Raw genomic sequence first — 20611 nt, 5'->3', positions numbered from 1 at the left:
AAACGACTTAAAAAAGGCATAAAAAGTGTATTTTTATCGAAATTTTGTTAGATAGACATTCTCTATTTATTGCAAAATCTGCCATTTCTATCAACTGGCGTAAAAAATCACGCGATTATTTTTGCTGGATATTTGCGTCGGACGGACGGACGCCATCTTGAATGCTGTAATCACCTTGGTAATCCAAAGTGCCAAAGCCAAAGCGTAGCTTTTCTTTTCTTTATATGCCGTCATTACGTGGTTAATAAAATGGTAAGAAACTACCCAAGATTATCATTTATTTGGCTTTTTTTCCTCGATACTTTTAACGCTAGATACTTTTTCTTAAAAGGGGCTGCTTGCTTTACTAAAGAAATTAAAAAGTGCCCCGTCGAAAGAGCTACGCTTATTACTTCTTGGCCTTGACAATGCTGGAAAAACAACGTTGCTCAAACACTTAGCGTCCGAAGATTATACAAATGTTACCCCTACACAGGTATTTAAATATAAGACGACATTTTCTAGAAGAACAGAGTTCTAGTTTTGGTTATAATTAGTTCACTGCGTAATTGCCAGGGTTTCAACATCAAAACAGTTCAAGCGAAAGGCCTACGTTTGAATATCTGGGACATAGGAGGTCGGTGTTTTAAATATCATTTGTTTTTTTAACTCCATGCTGCCTAAGATGGCATTCGGTTTATAAATTAGACGTTTTTCAAACGAGATTCTGGCTAAAATCGGTTAATTATTAACTTTAGGACAGAAAAGCATTCGTGCTTATTGGAACAACTACTATGAGAACACAGATGTCTTGGTATTGTTTTATTACTTGTTATTCACCATTATTTATTCCACCTTATTGTCTTGCTCTTGAACTACTACTATACATGGGTAGTTCCACAGTTGTTTTTTCCTCCAATCACCTGTAACCAATGTTACACTATTCTGGCTATTGTCAACTTTCTTTGATTTTGAAAGAAAATGAAATGGCTGTTATTGGGAAAAAACTTCTTGGGAATAAATAGGAATTGTGTTAAGATATGAAATATACTATAATTCATAAAATATGTGTACATTAAGTGATATATTTTATTTCTTCCTCAATATACCTCTCTATAAATTTAGATCTATGTGATTGACAGCACTGACAAAAAACGGATGGAGGAAACTGGTTTTGTGAGTAGAAATTTAGAATGAACCATCAAAAAATGTCAGAACTCTTACAAAACCATAGTTGTAGTATAATATTTCAAAAGCCTGTTCTTTTAGGAACTGACAGAATTATTAGAAGAAGAGAAGCTAGCTGGGGTTCCTGTATTGATATTTGCCAATAAACAAGATTTATTGAATGCTTTAACTCAAGCTGAGGTGAGGCTAACGTAAATTATGGTCAACTACCATTACTACTTGTAATCAACTTGACAATACCTATTCTTGCTTGTAAATAATTATTAAAAGCCAAAAGCCATAACAATTATTGATAACATTGTGTGATAACCTTTAAAGTTGTTTTTTTTACAGATTGCAGATAAGTTACAACTTGCCTCACTTGTTCGAGATAGGACATGGCATATTCAAGCATGTTCTGCCCTGACTGGTGAAGGGGTGGAGGTATGCATGTCTAAACGTGCAAACGTTTTTTTTAAAGAATGATGTTTCAGAAATATATAATCTTTGTATTACAGAGTGGCTTAGAGTTTGTATCAAAAACATTGAAAGATACAAAGAAATGATAGGAAATCTTTCCAAATTCACCTGAATCAGTATGGCAACCTCAAACACAAAAGTGCAAATTTTGGAAACTGGCCATGTGCAATTGCAAACCTAAACTAGCTGGAAGACAAACCTTTAATATATTACATTATTTTAACGTGGAAATCCTAGGCATCAGTGTTGTGTAAGAATAACCTAATATTGAATAAGAATTTAATTTAAAAATGCAGCTGCACAGATTACTAAACATGTTTTGTAATTCCTGTGCTTTTGGGCAGAACAATAATACGATTCACTTCAATCTGTCCATTGATATATGAACAAGCTAAAACCCTACATACCTCAATGCCAGGTTTATAAATTCTTTTCAGAATCACTTCTCATTCCCATTTTGTTGTGAGTCACTTGACAGTTATCACAAGACACATCTCTGTTATATTGTAAATCCAAATTTTGTATTGAGAATCTCCTGTACACATACAGTTTTGCTATTGTCTATTCACATTTCCCATACCAATTATATTATATTACTCTCACAACCTGGCTTTTTTGACTGTGTCCTGCACTTAATATCCTCAAGCCAATTGCAAACTTGCAAGAGTGAGCTGGTACCTTAACCCTTTCCCTTTGAATGATTGATTGTTCATTGGGGTCAAGATGGAACATAATTTTTCAGTAGATATTGTCAATCACAGCTTGAACAAAATCTGATGTGCTTGCGCTTCCTCCCATATCCATTGGTAAACACTAAAATGTTCCGTAATATATTTCTCTATGTAAAAATCATCATTACTTGAACCTCAAAATTGCTGCATAAGAAATTAAAAAGAATTCATATTACCTTTCCAGTGCTTATCGTTCTCTCAACCGCAGAGCGTACAGTTCTTGCATGAAGCTTTAGGCTGAGAAAAAATCACAAATGTGTAACAGCAAGCAATAATTAGTACTTGGATTTTACACAAATCAATATATTCAGACTTACTTGATGTGATCTAACATGTTTGCTCCTGAGAGCAACATAGCTGTAGGATTTGCCACATTCCTTCCAGCCATTTGAGCATATGTATGCCTTGCACCCTAGAAAAAGCAACATGTAGTTGACTAGTATAACAAAAACGACATTCAAACCATGCGCACAATCAAAAGTTCTTTAGATACTAACCGGTTCAAAAATGGCAAACTGACTACCAATACTCTTCCCAGGAACAACACCAGCACCACCAACAAGACCAGCAGCAACATTACCAATAATATTCCCATACAAATTAGGAACAACAAGAACATCAAACTGTTGAGGGTTGGAAACCATCTAAAAGTAAATACATGTAAATACAAATCTTTTTCCTCAAACTCATTTTGTAAGCTAGTTCAATATCAAACTGAAATAACATACCTGCATGCAGGCATTGTCAACGATCATTCCTTGAAATTGGATTTTTGGGTATAGTTTTGAGACCTCTTCACATGTATTCAAGAACAAGCCATCTGCCATTTTCCTGCAAAGAATCACAATTCATCAACTATTTAAAACTAATGATACCATCGCAGACAAACACTGATGCAGCATACATACATGATATTTGCTTTATGTATTGCTGTGACCTTTTTTCTTCCTTGCATTGTGGCATAGTCAAATGCAAACTTTGCAATTCTTTCCGATTTTTTTCTTGTGATTACTTTAATCATTTCCACAACACCTGGGACAGTCTGAAATCACCATGATTTTTTTATCATATTAAGGTCTTCTTCGATAAAATATGGATAATGTTTAACTCTACCACCTCATGTTCCAAACTTGTATATTCTCCTTCAGTCTGTTCTCTGACAATTATCACATCAATGTTGTTGTGCCTGAACCATAAACAACAAGACAAGTTGATAAATGTTATATTAAATTTTAAAAAATATTAGACAGTTCTAACCTTGTTTTAAAGCCAGGAAATGACTTGCAATGGACAACATTGGCAAATAAATCCAAGTCAATTCTAAAACAGAAATGAACAATCATATTCTTGTAATTTCTTACACAACCAAAATCGTTCAAGAGTGCTATTTTTTATCTTACTTCATTTTCTGATTGAGAGACAAGATATCCTGGCTGTTGATGCTTGTTGGAGTCGTCAGTGCACCTGTCATATCAAAGAGATTTAATATATTCTCCTCAGAAAAATAGTAGACCAAATTCGAAGGAAAATACATGTTGAATGGGGAGGGAAATGGAAGGTCTTTGAACGCAAGATTATTACTCAGACCTTTGATGGCAACTCCTGTTTTCTTCAGAGAGTTTGCTACATCTAACAAGGAATGTTTGCTTCCATAACTTCCAATATCGCTTGAACATTCAAAGAGAAAATAGAGTGCAAATGAACAAAGAATACGCAAATTCCGATGCATCATATGTTCAACGCATGACCAACCTGACAGCAATTTCATTCCACTCAACAGGAACACCAGCGGCAGTGAACACCATCTTCACCGACTCGCAAAGCTCTGGTCCAACACCATCGCCTGGGATCATAGTTAGGGTGTGTTTACCTCCAATGCGATTGGATGGCTAAATTATTATGAAATTAGGTGCTTAGGAAAATGACAAAGTTGCTGTTGTTTGCAGAATAATATTTGTTTCAAAGTTGTAACAAGAAAGGCAAAATAAATCATCTCTGTAAATCAAACCTGTTCTGTCTCATCTTTGGATGAAAAATGTCTTTGAATTGTGTGACTTGACAATATTTTCCCATGATTCTGTAAAGCAATTCACACGATTGAAAACAGCATAACTATCAACTGAATAATGATTTTCTACTACGGTTAATTTGCTACAAATAAACCCTAGAGGCTGTTTTGTTAAAAATATCACGCTAGGATTACACTTGGCGACTCTAAGGCTAGTAAGCGGTGGAGAATATGGTGTTTACCTTCACGGAAAATTGATTGAGAAAGCTGTTCTTCAGGCAATGAAATACACGTCCATTAAGGCACGGAGATAGCAGCAATCCTCTGGCACTGCAGGACGCCATCTTGTCTGAGAGAATGTTATATTGTGACGCATATGATTATCTGCGGTTTACCGCTGCAAGATAATGCGCTGGCACACGCTCTCCCTACTAAACAAGTTATGAAGTCATCGCAATTTTCCGCCGGTCGCGACCATGGTCGTATATTTGCCATTTTCCGGCGGTCTCGACCATGGTCGTAAATTTGCCATTTTCCGGCGAATATATGACCATGGTCGTATATTTGCCATTTTCCGGCGAATATATGACCATGGTCGTATATTTGCCATTTTCCGGCGAATATGACCATGGTCGTTCAATGAGTCGGAAGTGTTCCATAATCAATGATCAAACACCATACTGCCTTTCTTTGTCAATCGAAAATACACCAAAATTCCTTTCGGAAGTGCCCCATGAACCATGATAAATAATATCTGCATCGTTCCAAAGAAGTTCAAATTGCTTGCCCTGGAAAAATGTTTGCATCTTCCCTATAACTCACAATTAAAAATACTCCAAAATTCCAGTCGGAAGTGTTCCATAATCAATAATCAAACACCGTACTTTCTTTCTTTGTCAATCGAAAATACACCAAAATTCCTTTCGGAAGTGCCCCATGAACCATGACGAATAACATCTGCATCGTTCCAATAAATATGGCGAATATGACCATGGTCGTGTTTGCCATTTTCCGGCGAATATATGACCATGGTCGTATATATGCCTTTTTCCGGCGAATAAGACCATGGTCGTATTTGCCATTTTCCGGCGAATTCGATCATGGTCGTATTTGCCATTATCCGGCGAATTCGACCATGGTCGTATTTGCCATTTTTCAGCGAATATGACCATGGTCGTATTCGCCGGAAAACGACTAATTCGACCATGGTCGTATTCGACGGAAAACGACTAATTCGACCATGGTCGTATCGGCCGTAAAATGACGAATACGACTATGGTCGTATTGGCCGTAAAATGACGAATACGACCATGGTCGTATCATGGTCGTATTCGCCGGAAAACGACTAATTCGACCATTGTCGTATTCGACGGAAAACGACTAATTCGACCATGGTCGTATCGGCCGTAAAATGACGAATACGACCATGGTCGTATCATGGTCGTATTGGCCGTAAAATGACGAATACGACCATGGTCGTATTGGCCGTAAAATGACGAATACGATCATGGTCGTATCATGGTCGTATTGGCCGTAAAATGACGAATACGACCATGGTCGTATTGGCCGTAAAATGACGAATACGACCATGGTCGTATCATGGTCGTATTGGCCGTAAAGTGACGAATACGACCATGATCGTATCATGGTCGTATTTGCCATTTTCCGGCGAACTCGATGATGGTCGAATACGTCGTTTTACAGTTTTTTATTTCACTCAATCGTTTCTTTGCAGTCTTTGAAATGAAATAATAATCAGGCTATGAATGAAAAACTTTCCTTTATTAAGCAATAGCTTTCAGCAGAGAATATGTACAAATATTTTGTCTCTTTTAATTATGTATTATTTTGCATTATCAAATCGTCGCTTGCATGATTTAATACCAAATAGCTATGGTGACAGGACTGAACCAAGTTCTCCAGATTCATGTAGTTCCTATAATAAAACAAAACTCACATTAGATTGCATGAATACCCTTGATGATCCAGGGCTAAAAAATTACCTTTACTATATCCAGTCCACCAATAAGTTCGCCATTCACATAAATTTGAGGAAATGTTGGCCAGTTTGAGAATTTTTTTATACCCTGGCGTACCTGAAATACCAAGCATGCATGATATGTTGCATCTACCATAAAAAATAGGGAATATTATAAAAATTAAAGATACCTCTTCATCTTTCAAAATATCAAAAGTTGAGAACTTTACACTGGGAGGATAAAAAATTAACAAATTACGTGAACACTAAAGAAGAGAGGCCAAGATGCTAAACACAGGTTTTAAAAATTACGAAGATATATTTAGAATTTGTCAAGCATTTACATAACTGTAGAAGTTAGAATTAATTTTCAAACCTTGGATAACTGTCAAGGAGCTGACATAACTGTCTACTAAAGCCACACTTTGGTTCCTGCAAAAATATTATAAATTAGTGAAGATTAAAGATTAACAGATTTAAAATCAAATTAAAAGTCTGAAAGCATGTAATATTTTGTCACATAAACCTGTTGAGACCCCTTCATGACTACAAGTACTGGTGCAGAATTGACAAGTTTATGTAACCTTGATAATAAAAGATTGAAATATATTATGCATTTGTGAAAAGGAATAAAATTAATCTCATGGCAGAATTAACATTTACCTTGAGTTCAGATCCTCAACTTTTGCCTCTGCCAACATGGTCTCTAGTTCACTTGATTCGGACAACTCCTACAACAAAATTTTAGCATTTTAATTGATTAGCAGTCTAACTCTGTTAGATTAAGATCCATCATTAGAATGATTGAAATGACAAGGCATCTTGCCTTGTATTCCCAGGTAAAAGCAATGATTACAATAATTTTCTACCTTGAGGATATCAAGGCCCCCAACTAATTCTCCATTAACATAAAACTGAGGAAATGTTGGCCAGTTTGAGTATGTCTTTAGACCTGAATGAAAGAGGTTTCTTGATCAGGATTTTAGTAAGCTAATACATAGAATATATCAGATTAGCATTTGACTGGACAGATTTGGCCATTTACCTTGTCTAACTTCGTCATCTGTTAAAATATCAAATGTACCAAACTTATATCCAGACAGAATTTGCAAAACTTGTTTACTAAATCCTAATAAAATAACATTAAAACCTTAGGCCTATGTCCAACACAGAAAATGAAGCATAATAACTTTAAAGCACAACACAAAACTTACCACATCGAGGTTGTTCTGGTGTTCCTTTCATAAACAACATATTTGGTGAGCTATTTATCAACCTCTTCAGTTTCTGATCAAGACTCTATAAATAATTTAATTTAAAAATAAGTATCAGAAAAAGATTATGGTAAGATTGCCCCAGGCCTTACACTATGATCTGAGCTGTGTTTCTTGATTCATATCATATGCAGTTGATGGTCTACTCTACTTTACAGTCAGTCACTTACTTCTTGCTTGACTTCTGTGCTGGTTGTAGGTGGGACAAATGTACTAGCATGATGAGTTACTTTCTTTGTTAGTTCAGGAGCATTTGCTCCCTCCAATCTGTCAATCTCTTTTTCATTCTAGACAAAGTTAAACTCTTTAACTTTAGGTACTTTTTGTTAATTATAGAATACCAGTCCAATAGGGTGAGCTAGGTTGGAGGATGAATTGTGTGTAACCAACAACAACAAGTAACCATTAACCAACCTTGAAAAAGAGTATTGTTGGTACAGATGCTATCTTGAACTTCTCTGATAGACTGACAAGATCTTCTGCCTCAATCTATTAATTTATAATGTTAGCTAAGGGGCAATATAACGTGCGGCAAATGTGGTTAAATGCATATCATTAATATGTAATTCTAATTTCTAAGAACACACCAGGGTGCATTCTGAGAAAAGAAAACCAAAATATACATACTTGCAGAAATTTAACATGCACATTATCTTTAACGAGTTCACCGATAACGTCTGCCATTTGTTTGCAATGAGGAGCCCAGGTTGCGGCAAAATGTACCACGACAAGACCACTTTTAAAATAAAAAAACACAATACAAGGTATACAAGTTCCTGTTGCTACGAAACGATTTGAATACACCTTGTTATGTTACATATCATATGAATCACAATGTGAAAAGTATTATTCAAATGATCCTTACTTGCCAAAATCCTTCAAAATTTGTCCGAACTCGTCAACTGACTTCACTTCGACCGCCATCTTGCTTTCTTCCTCTAACAACACGGAAACGTCATGTAAAATCACTCATGTGTACCTTCGAACATCCACATTCTTCAGACACAGAATAATGCATGAGAGTCTAGAGGTGCCACTCAGCGCTGAGTAGACTGACCAGAAAGAAGGCGGGTAAGCCACCCATTACAGAGCGTTCATTGGCCAAAAAATATCACCAACCGACTGGGAAGATTGCAGAACAGATGCACAAACCGACATGCGCGACTACACCCACGTTAAAGGTTCCGGATTCGGAACTCCCTTCTAATCATCTCATTATCCTATGCCGTCTGTGGACACAGGGATTTACTACCGCTAAGAAAGAAGTTTAAAACAGTGTTCTTGTGGTATCAGTACTCACAGTACACACACTTCAATATGAAAGCTATTTTGATTATATTGGAATTATTCAACCTTCATATGGCTATCGTATACACTGCCAATGGTCTCACAAAATTGACAAGAAGAGCGACAGAAGACGGCAAACTCTTTGTCCTTGCAAAGCGGAATGGCGCCAGTTGTGTGTCCGTAGACAGCGTCGAGCCTTGTCCTTTGACTTGGAAACTCAGTTCATACGCATCGAAGATGTACCGCCACCGAGCTGAAAATGTTAACAACACGTTATATATGCTGACGACGATTCTATCAGCTAGCGATGATTGTAGAGATGCTATGAAAAAGACATTGTGCGCTGTAGCCACTCCCAAATGCTTGGCAGATGGCAGTCAGGAATACGAAGATACCGCCAGTGTCTGCCCGAAGATTTACTCAACATGTCCAGCAACCCTCGGCGAGATCTACAAGAAACAGAAGTTCTGTGATAAGGTACCCTCAGGACGCATAGCAAAGCCAACGTGCGTCGCTCCTCCAGAAATGAAAGGACACTGCCCACAACCAAAGTACAAGGTTAGTAACGGCTACTTTCTGTTTCATTGTGAACACACAGGAATGCGTTTTATTTCCGCCAGCTAATTGTAATTATTGTATCGTAAGCACCAGAAGCACCACTGCACCAGGGATGCATTCTACTCTGACAAGCGAAACTTTCCTTTGTTTCAAAGACATACAGCCGCCATTTTAACGTGTTAAAAATTACAAAAATCTAGCGTGAAAGAAATTGCTAGTAGATCTAAAAGGTCTGATTTCAACCGTTGCAATTTTCATCTATCTTTAATACATCTGAACGTGCACGTAAAAAAACTCTGGGGATGTTTTCGACAGTTTTTTCAAACGTATAATTAATCAGTCGGATGAGGTGTCCTTGTGTGCTGAATGTATTCGCATCGTTTAATAATTAATGTCTTTTGTTTTAAATGTGTTCGGCACGTGGTTTGCCGTCGTATTTTTGCATCGCTGTTTGCATTGCAAAGATAAGGCGCGTTCTACCAAATAAGTTTGGCCTTTGGTGTGCTGACGCATTGTGACAATTCCTACTTTTACAGATGCCAAGTGATGCCTTAATCGTTTACAAAATGACAACTGCAGATGACGGTTGGGTGGAAAGTCTTCCAAAAGACAACGTCCCTTCTGAATGTATATCTCGAATGACCAGGTTACAGTGTATGCCAGTTTACTGCTCTGAAGATGAAAAATATCTGCTTACGGAGTTCACAAAGGACGAGTGCAATGCTCTCGTAAATACATGGTAAGCGACGTGACCGGTCCACCACCATGATCGCTTTTATCACCTCATCTTTAACATCAATCCTTACTCTAATGTAAAATCTTTGATTACAGTTTTAAGCAATCTCCCGTAGAGCTGAAAATGAAAGCGGCATGCAACTTTTACCCAGGTGGTCCTAATGTAACCAAAGCAGCGGTACCACCCACAGTTAGATCGGCAGCCATTAATGGCCTTCAACGACTTGATTGTGTTGCGATGGTATTTACTGTTGGATTGACCATCGCTCTGAAATGGTTGCAGTAATGGCGACCACACCGAACACGATTGTCAAGGAACTTTACTGTAACGACTTTAGTTGGACTTGTACGCGAAGCTGCCAACAATAAGCTAAATACTAGATCTTAAATCACCAGTTATAATGTCTTTGTTTTTATTCGATTTACCATCCAATAAAAATAGATTCAAATAAATTACACTCTAGTTCTATTTACACACGTGTAATTTTCCTAAGGAGTCCTGAGGCTTTACGTTTTGAATGCTATAAATGATGCAATAATTTTGTCGCCTAAGGGGCTGTTTACATGAGCCCGGTTACCCGAGATTCAACGAAGCGTGAGAGGACTTTGAGGTATTGAAATAAGTCTTTATGACACCAAACAAGCACATGCTATTGTTGTGGTGATTATACGACTGCCAGCAGGCATTATAATACGCGTGTTTTTGACACACTTTGTGTCCTTGTAAAAGGCGAATGTGTCCTTGTAAATGGAAAAGTGTGTAGTTAAAAATCATGCCTCATGGACAAAAATGTCTAATATAATTTTAATTTGACTATTTAAAATAATTATTGTTTCTATTATAAAGAATATAAATACGCTTGGATAGTTGGGAATTTAAAATTATATGATCTAGAGGCCGAGACGCGTTTCCGCCCGACAGCCCCTGAACATATTCGACAGCCACTGAACACATTATTGAACCTAAAGACAATGTGTGTCCTTGTAAAAATTCCGTATTATAATGCCTGACTGCCAGGATCATGTTATCTGCTCAGTTCAATACCTTAAAATCATCTCACGCTTCGTTGAATCTCGGGTGACCGGGCTCATGTAAACAGCCCCTAAAGCATGGATAAATTTGATTGAGGAATTCACCCAATTCGGGCAAAGGCGTGAGGGTAGTGTAACTAGGCTCTGGTATAAATCAGTTAAATAACTCGATTCATAACCGCGAGTTTCTGCATATTTCACAGATAATCGATCTGTTTTGCTCGCGTTTATACACAGACAACAGAGTGAACAGACACAAACACACAGACAAAACTATACTGGCAATTGTCCAGTTGAAATAGTTCATGCCCGAATGTCCATACTGAACTATGTTGCAACCACAACCAGAGTTACATTGAAATTACACGTATGTAAATACACAAGCGCCTTCTCGCTGCTGCATGTGACAACAATATATGTCGCAGAGCAACGTAGGTAAACATCAACTAACAATACCGTAACAGAAAGCTACACGGTATAACAGTTCGTGGCCCTACACCATCCAGAGACTGTATGTAAGTCTGTAAAAGCTATATATCATGTTTCTGGCAAATACAGCATGGAAGTTATTGCAAGAACGTCTTCAACACCAAGAGGCAAGAGTTCGATTCAAAGTATCCATACGCGAGGTGTCTTTCCACAAATAACGCCAGGGCCCAAAGCAGGCGCCTCCCCAACCATAATATCTAAGCGGTTAAATCATCTGCTTCAAATTTCTCATCGTCGTAGATCTCCGCTCTGATCGTTTTCCCGCCAAACCAGCGTCCGTTCAGATTCGACACGGCCACCTCCACTTCTGTGAAATATCGGGTTAAGTATAAATTAAGCTAAGAATACTGCTGAAACCTTTGTTTAGTTCAAAGACAGACAACAATACTGGTATTATAGTGTTTCTGAAGAACAACGGATGATAAGGATTGTCCAAGTTCTAATTCTAAATATGATCATGATTAAGTTCAAACCTGGAACGGTTGAGAATTTGACAAAGATCTTTACAATCACAGGCGCGTCATCCTCCTCTCCTTGTTTCTCTTGATAGATAACGACACGAGTGACGTTGCCAAATTTGCTACATTCATCTGTGACCTCGTTCTCAAGTTCTTCATCTACGTCATCAATCTCAACCATGTTACGTAAAACCATGATCGTAGACTAAACACGGAGAGACGTCACGTTAGTGAAGCAGGCAGACAGTTTGGGGGGGAAGAATACTAGGAAATAGGGGGGGGAGAATACTAGGAAATAGGGGGGGAGGAATCCTAGGAAATAGGGGGGGAAGAATACTAGGAAATAGGGGGGGGAGAATACTAGGAAATAGGGGGGGGAGGAATCCTAGGAAATAGGGGGGGAAGAATACTAGGAAATAGGGGGGGAGGATCCTAGGAAATAGGGGGAGAAGCTCATAGGATGTTGCTGGTGGGATGGCTAGATACACTACGCAACGCAGAAATACAACCTGACGGGATAATTACCTCGGATTTTCTGGATAGTTTTTGCATCACCATATATCTCGCATTGCTCCCAGATATTGACATATGTTCCTCATGACTAAGATTGCTGTACTCTGACAATTTCTTCTGCGCCTCCTCATCATTCTTCGCGTTCTTCACCTCTATCATGGACTGTACAGGAGCCGTTGCGACCACAGCCGGGGTGGCGACCGGCACCGCGATCGTCGGCAACGCCTGCGCCTGAACGGTTAACTGTGGTTGAACAACCGCTGCCACAGGTGCGACGGCTTGCTCGTGGACTGCTTGCGTTGTCGTGTGCACCATCGGAGCGGTGCCGTACACGGTCGCCATGCCGGAGATAGGCGTAACACCTACGAAGATATCGTGTATTTAGATTCGTTGGAAGGAGTAAAGCTGGAAAGCTACCGTCTCCGTCAGACAACCTAAAGTTCTTGGGATGAGATGGTTAGGATGGATAAAACGTTTTACAAAATCTTCAACCTACAGTTCAAAGCATAGTAAATTTTCACTTACTTGTGAGCAAACCTTGAGCAGGAGCTCCCATGACTGCTGTCGACGCGGTCGGAATTACCCCTGCGAGACTGGAAACGACTGTTGGCAACGCGACCAGGCCTGCACCTGACACAACAGTCGTCATCACGGAGCTGGCGTTGATCGACATCGACGCAACCGAGACACCAGGTATGCCAGTGTCTTGAGCCTGGATCTTGGCGGACACAGCAGCTGCAGCCATAGCCGCGGCGGCCGGAAGTGTGTTAGGGGCGACAGACGAATGCGAGGGTGGGGTGATCGCACGGCCAACCCTTAGAAACTGTCCACCGAGATCAAAAAGATTCATCGACGCAATTGCATCGTTTGCAGACTGTTGAACTTCATACTCGATAAAACCAAAACCCTTGTGTTTTCCCGTTATCGTGTCAGGAGATAGAGTACACGTTTTCACCTTCCCAAACGCTTCAAACACGCTACAAAATCAATACAAATCATGCTATTAGAAACTTTACCTTTACCTGAGGAATCTCTAGTGTATTTGACGTTTAATTCCGCTTAGGAAAGTGCGTCAAGGAATGCATTTTCGGCGTGACTTTTGTACTAAAACATTCAGATACCTTTTGATATCATCTTCTCCCAAGTCCGGATGGATGGAAGCGACGTAAATCCTTGCGTATTGCTGAGCTTCTCTTTCAAACTGTTCTATCAAAGGCTGAGCCTGAGGTACATTGCTTGGTCTTCCAACCTGATATCATAAAATACGGTCTCAACACTCAACACCACGACAATAAGAGGACCGCCACAGTTTGTTGCCAGTTAGAACAACGTGAAAGAAGTACTTAACTAACCTTGATATTTCTGCCACCCAGTAAGACACCATTCATTTGTTCCAATGCTAACTGCGCTGCTTCAGGCAACTCAAACTCAACAAAGGCAAATCCCTGAAAGCAACCAAAACAATGTTGACTAGAGACCACTCTTAATTAGAAACAATTATTCCTAATTAGAACATCACTAATTACCATAGATTTAGAACATAGCTAATTTGAAAATTGGAACATTGTTAAATAGAATACTGTTAATCAAAGCAATAAGAACACATTTATTCTCCACTAATACCAACCTTGTGTTTCATTGTGAGCGGATCCCAAGATAAATCAATCTTCTTGATAGGTCCAAAAGGAATGAATGCTTGCTTGATGTGCTCTTCTCGAAGTTCAAAATTGATGCTACCAACATAAACTCTGAAGGGGTAAAATTTAGAATCCTTTTGTTATCTAGCTTTTGAGAGCTTTGCCATGCATGTCAGAAAGATTCCAATTTTCCTGAATAACTAAATTCTAACATTTATAAAATGACAAAAGGGATAGTTTACTTGGTTCTTAACCTGCACATTAAGGCCAAAGCTCGTTGTCTCTGGGTTATAGAGCTTATGGAACCCATTTGTTGTTGTTGAAGCAACTGCTGTTTTAAGAGAACCTGCAATACAAATTAATATCTATCAGAGAGATGAAAGACCATACAAAATCTCACATATACTGGGAGGGAAGTTGTAGGATATCCCAGTCGTCACAGCCCCACGCCCAACATCACTGGTTTGGCAAACTCAACTAAGAACTGACCTGCTGCACAGACTGTTCCATGGCAAATCTCTTTGCCTTCTTTAATCGCTCCTCTTGATCCAGTGTCAAGCCAGGCAACGCTCTCTTGCACTCCGACCATCTTGGTTGAATGCCACCAACACCTGGTCCTACTGTTAACTCACCCCTAGATCCATCATCCTCTGGGGGCTCTCCTTCGCCTGCAACTGTGCCATTTGCTACACAAGTTGTACACAAACAGCTTCAGAAATTTGCACCAAGTCGATTACCAGTGGCAATGTTTAAATCACATGACATTCAGATACAGTAAAATGCACATCAAATTTTTGAGACACGAAATAAAGCTCTCCTAAATTGGTATCGCACTGTATAGCAACAAGTCATAGCTTAAACACTACCAAAAGTAATTTCCACATATATGAACAACATATACCATATTTCAACAAATGAAAATCTATTTTTCAATTTTACCATTTCCCATTTGCAGCACACCAGTGCTGTGACAAATTATTAGGAGTAAACTAGAAAGTGTTAGGTAGTAAGATTACCAAAATGTTGCTCTTCTGGATTAAATTTTGCCTGTCAGGTGCAAGACCTGGTTTAGACAAGACAAAAAAAAGACAGAAAAAAGAAACACTGGGTTAAATATCGCTTGAGAAATCACAGTTTGAAAGGCTATCATTCATGGTACGGTCATCAATACACATGATTACAGACAGAGGACATTTAGTTTTAAGAGGAAATTAGGGGGGGAAATGCATGCGAAAATTCTAAAATCTGCACTTCAGAATCATAACCTCAATTCGACCTCTTGACTGAAAAATATAAAGAAGAAAAATGAATGCATTTTAACGAAATTATCCATTATTTGAGTTGATAAGACAATTAAGACTTCGTCTGGATAAAATTTACCGGTAATCATTGGCAAGATGTCACAAATTAAGATGTTTATGTCACAAATTAAGATTGTAAATACCTAAATCACCAGGTCCTATATCAAAACCTCGTTTTCTCCTTCTTTCCCTCTTCCTTTCTTGACTGATTTCACCATTCTCTGTTGGTTCCTGGAAATTCATATTTCCCATAATCAGTTCTCTGCATTTGAAACTGGCAGTACTTTAAACGAAGTGTTTAATAGCTGAATTTGCCCAGTGTTGATCAAAGGGAGTCTTTCCCATGTTAATCTCAAGTCAAGAGTTAACTTTTAAACAGACTCTTGCAATGAAAGTAAGTATTGTCTATGTAGTGGGAAAATTGAAATATAGGTACAATTTAGTGGGAAATTGCGAAGTGGAGGCATTTTGATACATTGTCAATAGATGAATTGAATCAAATACAAAGAATCTATTCAAAATCCTGACAATACAAAGAAATAACACAGAAAATATTCTTTTAATTTCTCTCACTACTGAAAAATGAAAAATGTATATTATTTCAAAATCAAAATGAAGACGGTGCACTATATATCAGCGAACAAGATGCATTAAAAGTACATAATTCATACTCACAATTCTAGAAATACGATTAGGTCAAGAATTACGTTGAAAAACGTGCCCAATATTGTTTAGACCACGCCAGATTATACAATCTTATACAAGTATAAAGTGGTATTGTAAACACAAAATATTTTTGATTTTTTAGCCCAAAAATATTAACATAAAACCAAGGGTTTCTGTGTTGTGTTTGCCCGCAAAATACGACTATACTTTCACTAGAACTCCCAACTACAAGAAAATATGGAAATTACACTTTTTAACACAAATACCTTAATTTCTGTGACCATTGGTTGCACTTCAATATTTTCAAGAACCTCAGTCGCCATTTTGAACTGAAGTAACAACGATCACGTTCTAGATCACGTGTTTGAATCATGTGCTCACACGCGTGGGAACCTCGCACATGCAACAGATAGCACACAATACTGGCAAAACTTTCAACATTTTTTATTGTTTTAAAGTCTCTTTCTTATATTTTCTTTCTTTTGAAAAAAGTATCGTATATAACAATTGCGAGTGTTATTTTAGTTTCCTGAAAAGAGTAAGGCGTGCACCAATTCGTAAATAAGTAAATAATATGTAAATAAATACTAAATATTATAATAATCATTGACGTCATACTCACGCACGACTAAACAAACACGTCGCTCATTCGTCGTCAATAACAAGCCTTCTGATTGGCCGAGAACGCGACACGCCACAACAATGTGAGTATATATGGGAAATTAGGGGAAAGAAATGTAGACGTAAGAAGTTCCCTTTTTTCTTCATAAAAATCATCTTAAATTTGAAGTTCAAAGCAGCGATATGCCTGCTAAAGACTTAGAAGTTGGATCGAGGCTTCCGTTTGTGATATCATTGGAATTATTTCTTACCTTAGAAACGGGGATTTTTGATCACTGGTTTTATTATGGCCGATTTATTCAGCTTGTCGGTAAGAATGTCTCTTGTTTCCGATGTATAATCTTGAGTGTTTTCCGCAATTTTTAACATCCTTTCATCATCAATGTGTTGTTAAAATTGTTTGATTTCAGCAAGGGTATATCGTGTGCTTGTATTATATTTAAAAAGATATGTAAAATTTAAATAATTATGTAACACTTTGTTTGCTAAAATTTAGATCATTTAAATGATACATTTTATTTTTATTCTGCAGGAATCATCGTTAGCTTGTGGTGTTTTTTGCTCCATCAAGAACAACTGACAGCAGTTTATCATTATACTTTATTTGCAATTGATATGACTTTTATCTTGTACCTGAATCTCTACAACACGATTGACTTTGGGGGTTCGTTGCTAACTCGTAAAACAGGATTGTCTTTTTGGGATGTTTTCATAGTGTTTCCCATCGTGGTCGGTGCTTGGGTATTTTATATCGCTTCAGTTATCCTGTACTCAAGAGGACTTCACACAAAGAAGCCAATTGCGTTCGCATTCTCAACAGCTCCGATTTTTGTCCACCGAATCTGTTTTCAGAAGGAAGTCAATCATCCGCCAATGTGGATTTGTATATTTGTGTTTATATCAGCATATTTGACATTACAAGCCTTGTATATCTCTGCAAAGAACATTACAAAATACATGTGGGGTTCATTTAATGTTGCAAAATGGCTGTGCCGTATGTATGGTTGGTCTGTGCTGTTCATCTTTCATTGGCGGCGCCTGTACATCGCTGATACACTCACAGTGTTCTGGACAATTGTGTTCAGCATCAATCTTCTTATACAGCACGTCTGGGCAATGCAACCAATGTCACTGTCAGCACTGATATTCAGTTCAGTTGCATACAGTTGCACATCATTATTGACAATGCTAAGCATGTGTTTTATCATTCACAAGATTTGTAACTTTATTTTGATGCACGTCAAGAACTACTATCACGAAGACCATATACTGTTGGAGGAATCAAACTCATCACCTTCTGGTGTTCGGGAAGCTTGTGGATTTTTCTTCCTTGCCTTGTACACTGGAGTTGCATCGTGTGAACCAAGCCGCAAAATGTACCTTTTGGAGTTGATATTTTATCTTCTCCTTGCAGCATTAATAAGATCAATGTTTGAAGTTGTAGAACCTGTTCTACTTGCCCTAAGCTCACTGCAGTCCGCTGGGATCCGAAGGCATTTACGTGTGTTAGGATTAATATTTTTCCTTCTTATATCAGCGTTTTACCTTGCTTTTAGCGTGTACGAGATGAAAGATAGGATACCATTTATGACGCCAAATATTATAACCATTGCTCAGATTGTTGCTGCATTGGTTCTCTACAGTCTATACTGCTATGACGCTCAACATGAAGGAGTTTGGGAGGAACTTGATGATTATGTGTACTATGTTAATGGCGGATGCCGGGTCTTCGAGTTCAGCGTAATTGCAGCAGTTCTCTGCTATCGCTTGTGTGACTTTACTTTGGAGTGGACCCTGTTCCAAATTGCTATGGCGCTCCTCCATGTGTATGTCAACATTTGGCAGCCAGCCAGGGAAGGATGGCAGAGTCTTCGTAAACGACATCAAGTTTATCAGAAGTTGAATGCTTTGCCGGAAGCAAGCCAAAAAGAGATTGATTCCCTTGAGGATGTTTGTCCAATTTGTCTGGAGGAACTCAAGACTGCAAGAGTTACGCCTTGCAACCACTTTTTCCACAATCTTTGTCTTCGGAAGTGGCTCAAAGTGCAGAACAAATGCCCAATGTGTCATGCAAATATTTTGACTCTTTAGGAACTCTAATCTCCAAGAACATGCACGATGCACCAATGTAAAAATAATTCTATTTTCTTTTTTCTTCAGGAAACGCATGCTATTTTGATGCAATTTTCTCAGCTTTTATGCTTTCAAAGAAGCTATGAAAATTTTCAAAGACGACTTAGAATATTTGAAAAATGAATTGTTACGCACTGAAAGTTGCAACAATATAGTAATGTTCGCTTCCGAAATACCAACACTAGAAATCCTTATCGTTTATTGTTCTCATATACTCACTTCGCTATAGACTAAAGATTCAAGAATTTTGTGAAATTGAACTCTATTGAATCTGTACAATGTGATGTGACTTATGTGAGCCTAATTGATTTTCTGTAATAAAGTTCATATTATCGTTACTCGTTTTAGCACAGTGTCGCTGGGGCTATCTTAAAATAGGAATGGGAACAACAAAAATTTGACTGAACACCATTGAAAATGTTTTTTAGGAACCATAAAATTTCTGCACGATAGAAATAAATAAACTACTTTAAAAATAATGACAGGGATATGTAGGGTTATCACTGATCCTCAATGCCACTGGTAAAATGATAGATCCTTACATTCAGAAGGAAAACTTACGTTAGTCAAGTAAACGCTTTTCAAAAGCAGATAAATTCAATTCTAGGAGGAAATTTTGAGAGCAATGACAACCCACTGAACTGTCAGTTTATAGAACTATAACGCTGTCAGTTTATGAAGAACGCAACCAGCTCTGTAGCGAAACATCAATCTTCAATAATCAGGAACTCCATCATCGCAATTTTTTTAATCTCATTGTTTTTTTGCGTTCAAATTAGCTTTAACATCTCAGATTTCTCCTTTTTCTCAAGCTCGAGATTCCTGTTGACACCAAACCATGGTTACTGCACGGGACAATCTCAAAAGGCTCAGTGGCACTGTCATATTTAAAGGGGTGACGAAAAACATGCTTTTGTACACTAGCTTTGAACACGATAAACGTCTCGTTTCTGGGAGGACAAACGTTATACTACACAGGATTTGAACTAAGTTAAAATCGTGCTTTTACATCAGGATTAAGACCATCCTAACATCTTAAACGTCACTGGTACTGGTGCCAATATTTATGCATGAAATTTGGCATACGACAAGCGGACAAGGTTATCATTTCTGGCGGTGCAGCGCAGCTGAATCTGGGTTTTAAATGACTACGAAAGTACACTGCCTACTTCTATTCTCGTTTACGTTCTGATCTAACAAAAGAATCACGACTTAGTGGGAAAAACACCAGCTTATTCATCCTCTTTACATTCCCAGAATTCCAAGAGTGTCTGAACGAGCTTGAAGACATAATAATTACAGGGTTGTACAGGTCAAAGGCTATAGATATAAATACAAATATTCTTATGAAAATTTGATGACAAGCTAAGAAGAAACATAGTAATATTCATGCGAAGCAACAATGGATTGAATGAACAATACAAGCTTGATTGCTGATTGTGTTCAGGTTGAGACATTGACCCGTTGACCCCGCAATAGAAGTGGGCTGTATTGACCATTAGGACGCACAGTCAGGATCACACATTACCTAATATTAAATTACTTGCAGTTGCTACGAGTTACC

The 20611-nt window shown here is 38.1% G+C and overlaps 6 protein-coding genes across 7 annotated transcripts; 3 read left to right on the top strand and 3 right to left on the bottom strand.

Moving 5' to 3' along the window:
• Positions 1–130: 130 nt before the first annotated feature.
• LOC114516108 (ADP-ribosylation factor-like protein 3) lies at positions 131–2011 on the top strand. The gene is made up of 8 exons (XM_028535486.1): positions 131–252; positions 332–475; positions 556–616; positions 738–793; positions 1105–1155; positions 1249–1347; positions 1501–1590; positions 1665–2011. The coding sequence occupies exons 1-8, from the start codon at positions 250–252 to the stop codon at positions 1710–1712; spliced, it is 552 nt and encodes a 183-aa protein (XP_028391287.1). The 5' UTR covers positions 131–249; the 3' UTR covers positions 1713–2011.
• A 202-nt stretch (positions 2012–2213) lies between these two features.
• Positions 2214–4723, bottom strand: LOC114516107 (isocitrate dehydrogenase [NAD] subunit beta, mitochondrial-like). The gene is made up of 13 exons (XM_028535485.1): positions 4608–4723; positions 4366–4434; positions 4110–4246; positions 3945–4024; positions 3758–3821; positions 3615–3677; positions 3474–3543; positions 3266–3399; positions 3086–3188; positions 2855–3001; positions 2675–2769; positions 2534–2594; positions 2214–2439 (listed from the first exon to the last, which is right to left on the bottom strand). The coding sequence occupies exons 1-13, from the start codon at positions 4707–4709 to the stop codon at positions 2365–2367; spliced, it is 1200 nt and encodes a 399-aa protein (XP_028391286.1). The 5' UTR covers positions 4710–4723; the 3' UTR covers positions 2214–2364.
• Positions 4724–6145: 1422 nt separating this feature from the next.
• Positions 6146–8577, bottom strand: LOC114515944 (glutaredoxin-3-like). The gene is made up of 13 exons (XM_028535265.1): positions 8483–8577; positions 8245–8353; positions 8032–8106; positions 7788–7904; positions 7558–7642; positions 7389–7472; positions 7213–7295; positions 7007–7074; positions 6870–6927; positions 6720–6775; positions 6535–6574; positions 6369–6461; positions 6146–6301 (listed from the first exon to the last, which is right to left on the bottom strand). Exons 1-13 carry the CDS (start codon positions 8539–8541, stop codon positions 6257–6259), a joined length of 972 nt encoding a protein of 323 aa, XP_028391066.1. The 5' UTR covers positions 8542–8577; the 3' UTR covers positions 6146–6256.
• A 63-nt stretch (positions 8578–8640) lies between these two features.
• LOC114515945 lies at positions 8641–10819 on the top strand. Its single transcript, XM_028535266.1, has 3 exons — positions 8641–9462; positions 9999–10201; positions 10294–10819. Exons 1-3 carry the CDS (start codon positions 8935–8937, stop codon positions 10481–10483), a joined length of 921 nt encoding a protein of 306 aa, XP_028391067.1. The 5' UTR covers positions 8641–8934; the 3' UTR covers positions 10484–10819.
• Positions 10820–10853: 34 nt separating this feature from the next.
• LOC114515940 (poly(U)-binding-splicing factor PUF60-like) lies at positions 10854–16667 on the bottom strand. Of its 2 annotated transcripts, none has more exons than XM_028535260.1 (11): positions 16560–16667; positions 15771–15858; positions 14816–15012; positions 14569–14672; positions 14317–14437; positions 14042–14134; positions 13811–13938; positions 13215–13666; positions 12702–13051; positions 12192–12381; positions 10854–12025 (listed from the first exon to the last, which is right to left on the bottom strand). In XM_028535260.1, exons 1-11 carry the CDS (start codon positions 16614–16616, stop codon positions 11916–11918), a joined length of 1890 nt encoding a protein of 629 aa, XP_028391061.1. In that variant the 5' UTR covers positions 16617–16667; the 3' UTR covers positions 10854–11915. The 2 variants fall into 2 exon arrangements, with proteins under 2 accessions (XP_028391061.1, XP_028391062.1); XM_028535261.1 differs by having other exon boundaries at positions 10855–12025; positions 14581–14672.
• An 82-nt stretch (positions 16668–16749) lies between these two features.
• LOC114515942 (RING finger protein 145-like) lies at positions 16750–19392 on the top strand. Its single transcript, XM_028535262.1, has 2 exons — positions 16750–17224; positions 17447–19392. The coding sequence occupies exons 1-2, from the start codon at positions 17098–17100 to the stop codon at positions 19003–19005; spliced, it is 1686 nt and encodes a 561-aa protein (XP_028391063.1). The 5' UTR covers positions 16750–17097; the 3' UTR covers positions 19006–19392.
• The last annotated feature ends 1219 nt before the right edge of the window (positions 19393–20611 follow it).

Source organism: Dendronephthya gigantea, unplaced genomic scaffold (assembly GCF_004324835.1).
Source record: "Dendronephthya gigantea isolate DGI-Jeju-01 unplaced genomic scaffold, DenGig_1.0 000005F, whole genome shotgun sequence".
Classification (NCBI taxonomy): domain Eukaryota; kingdom Metazoa; phylum Cnidaria; class Anthozoa; order Malacalcyonacea; family Nephtheidae; genus Dendronephthya; species Dendronephthya gigantea.
The sequence above is the reverse complement of the archived record's forward strand: the minus strand, read 5'-3'. Positions and strand labels throughout refer to the sequence as shown.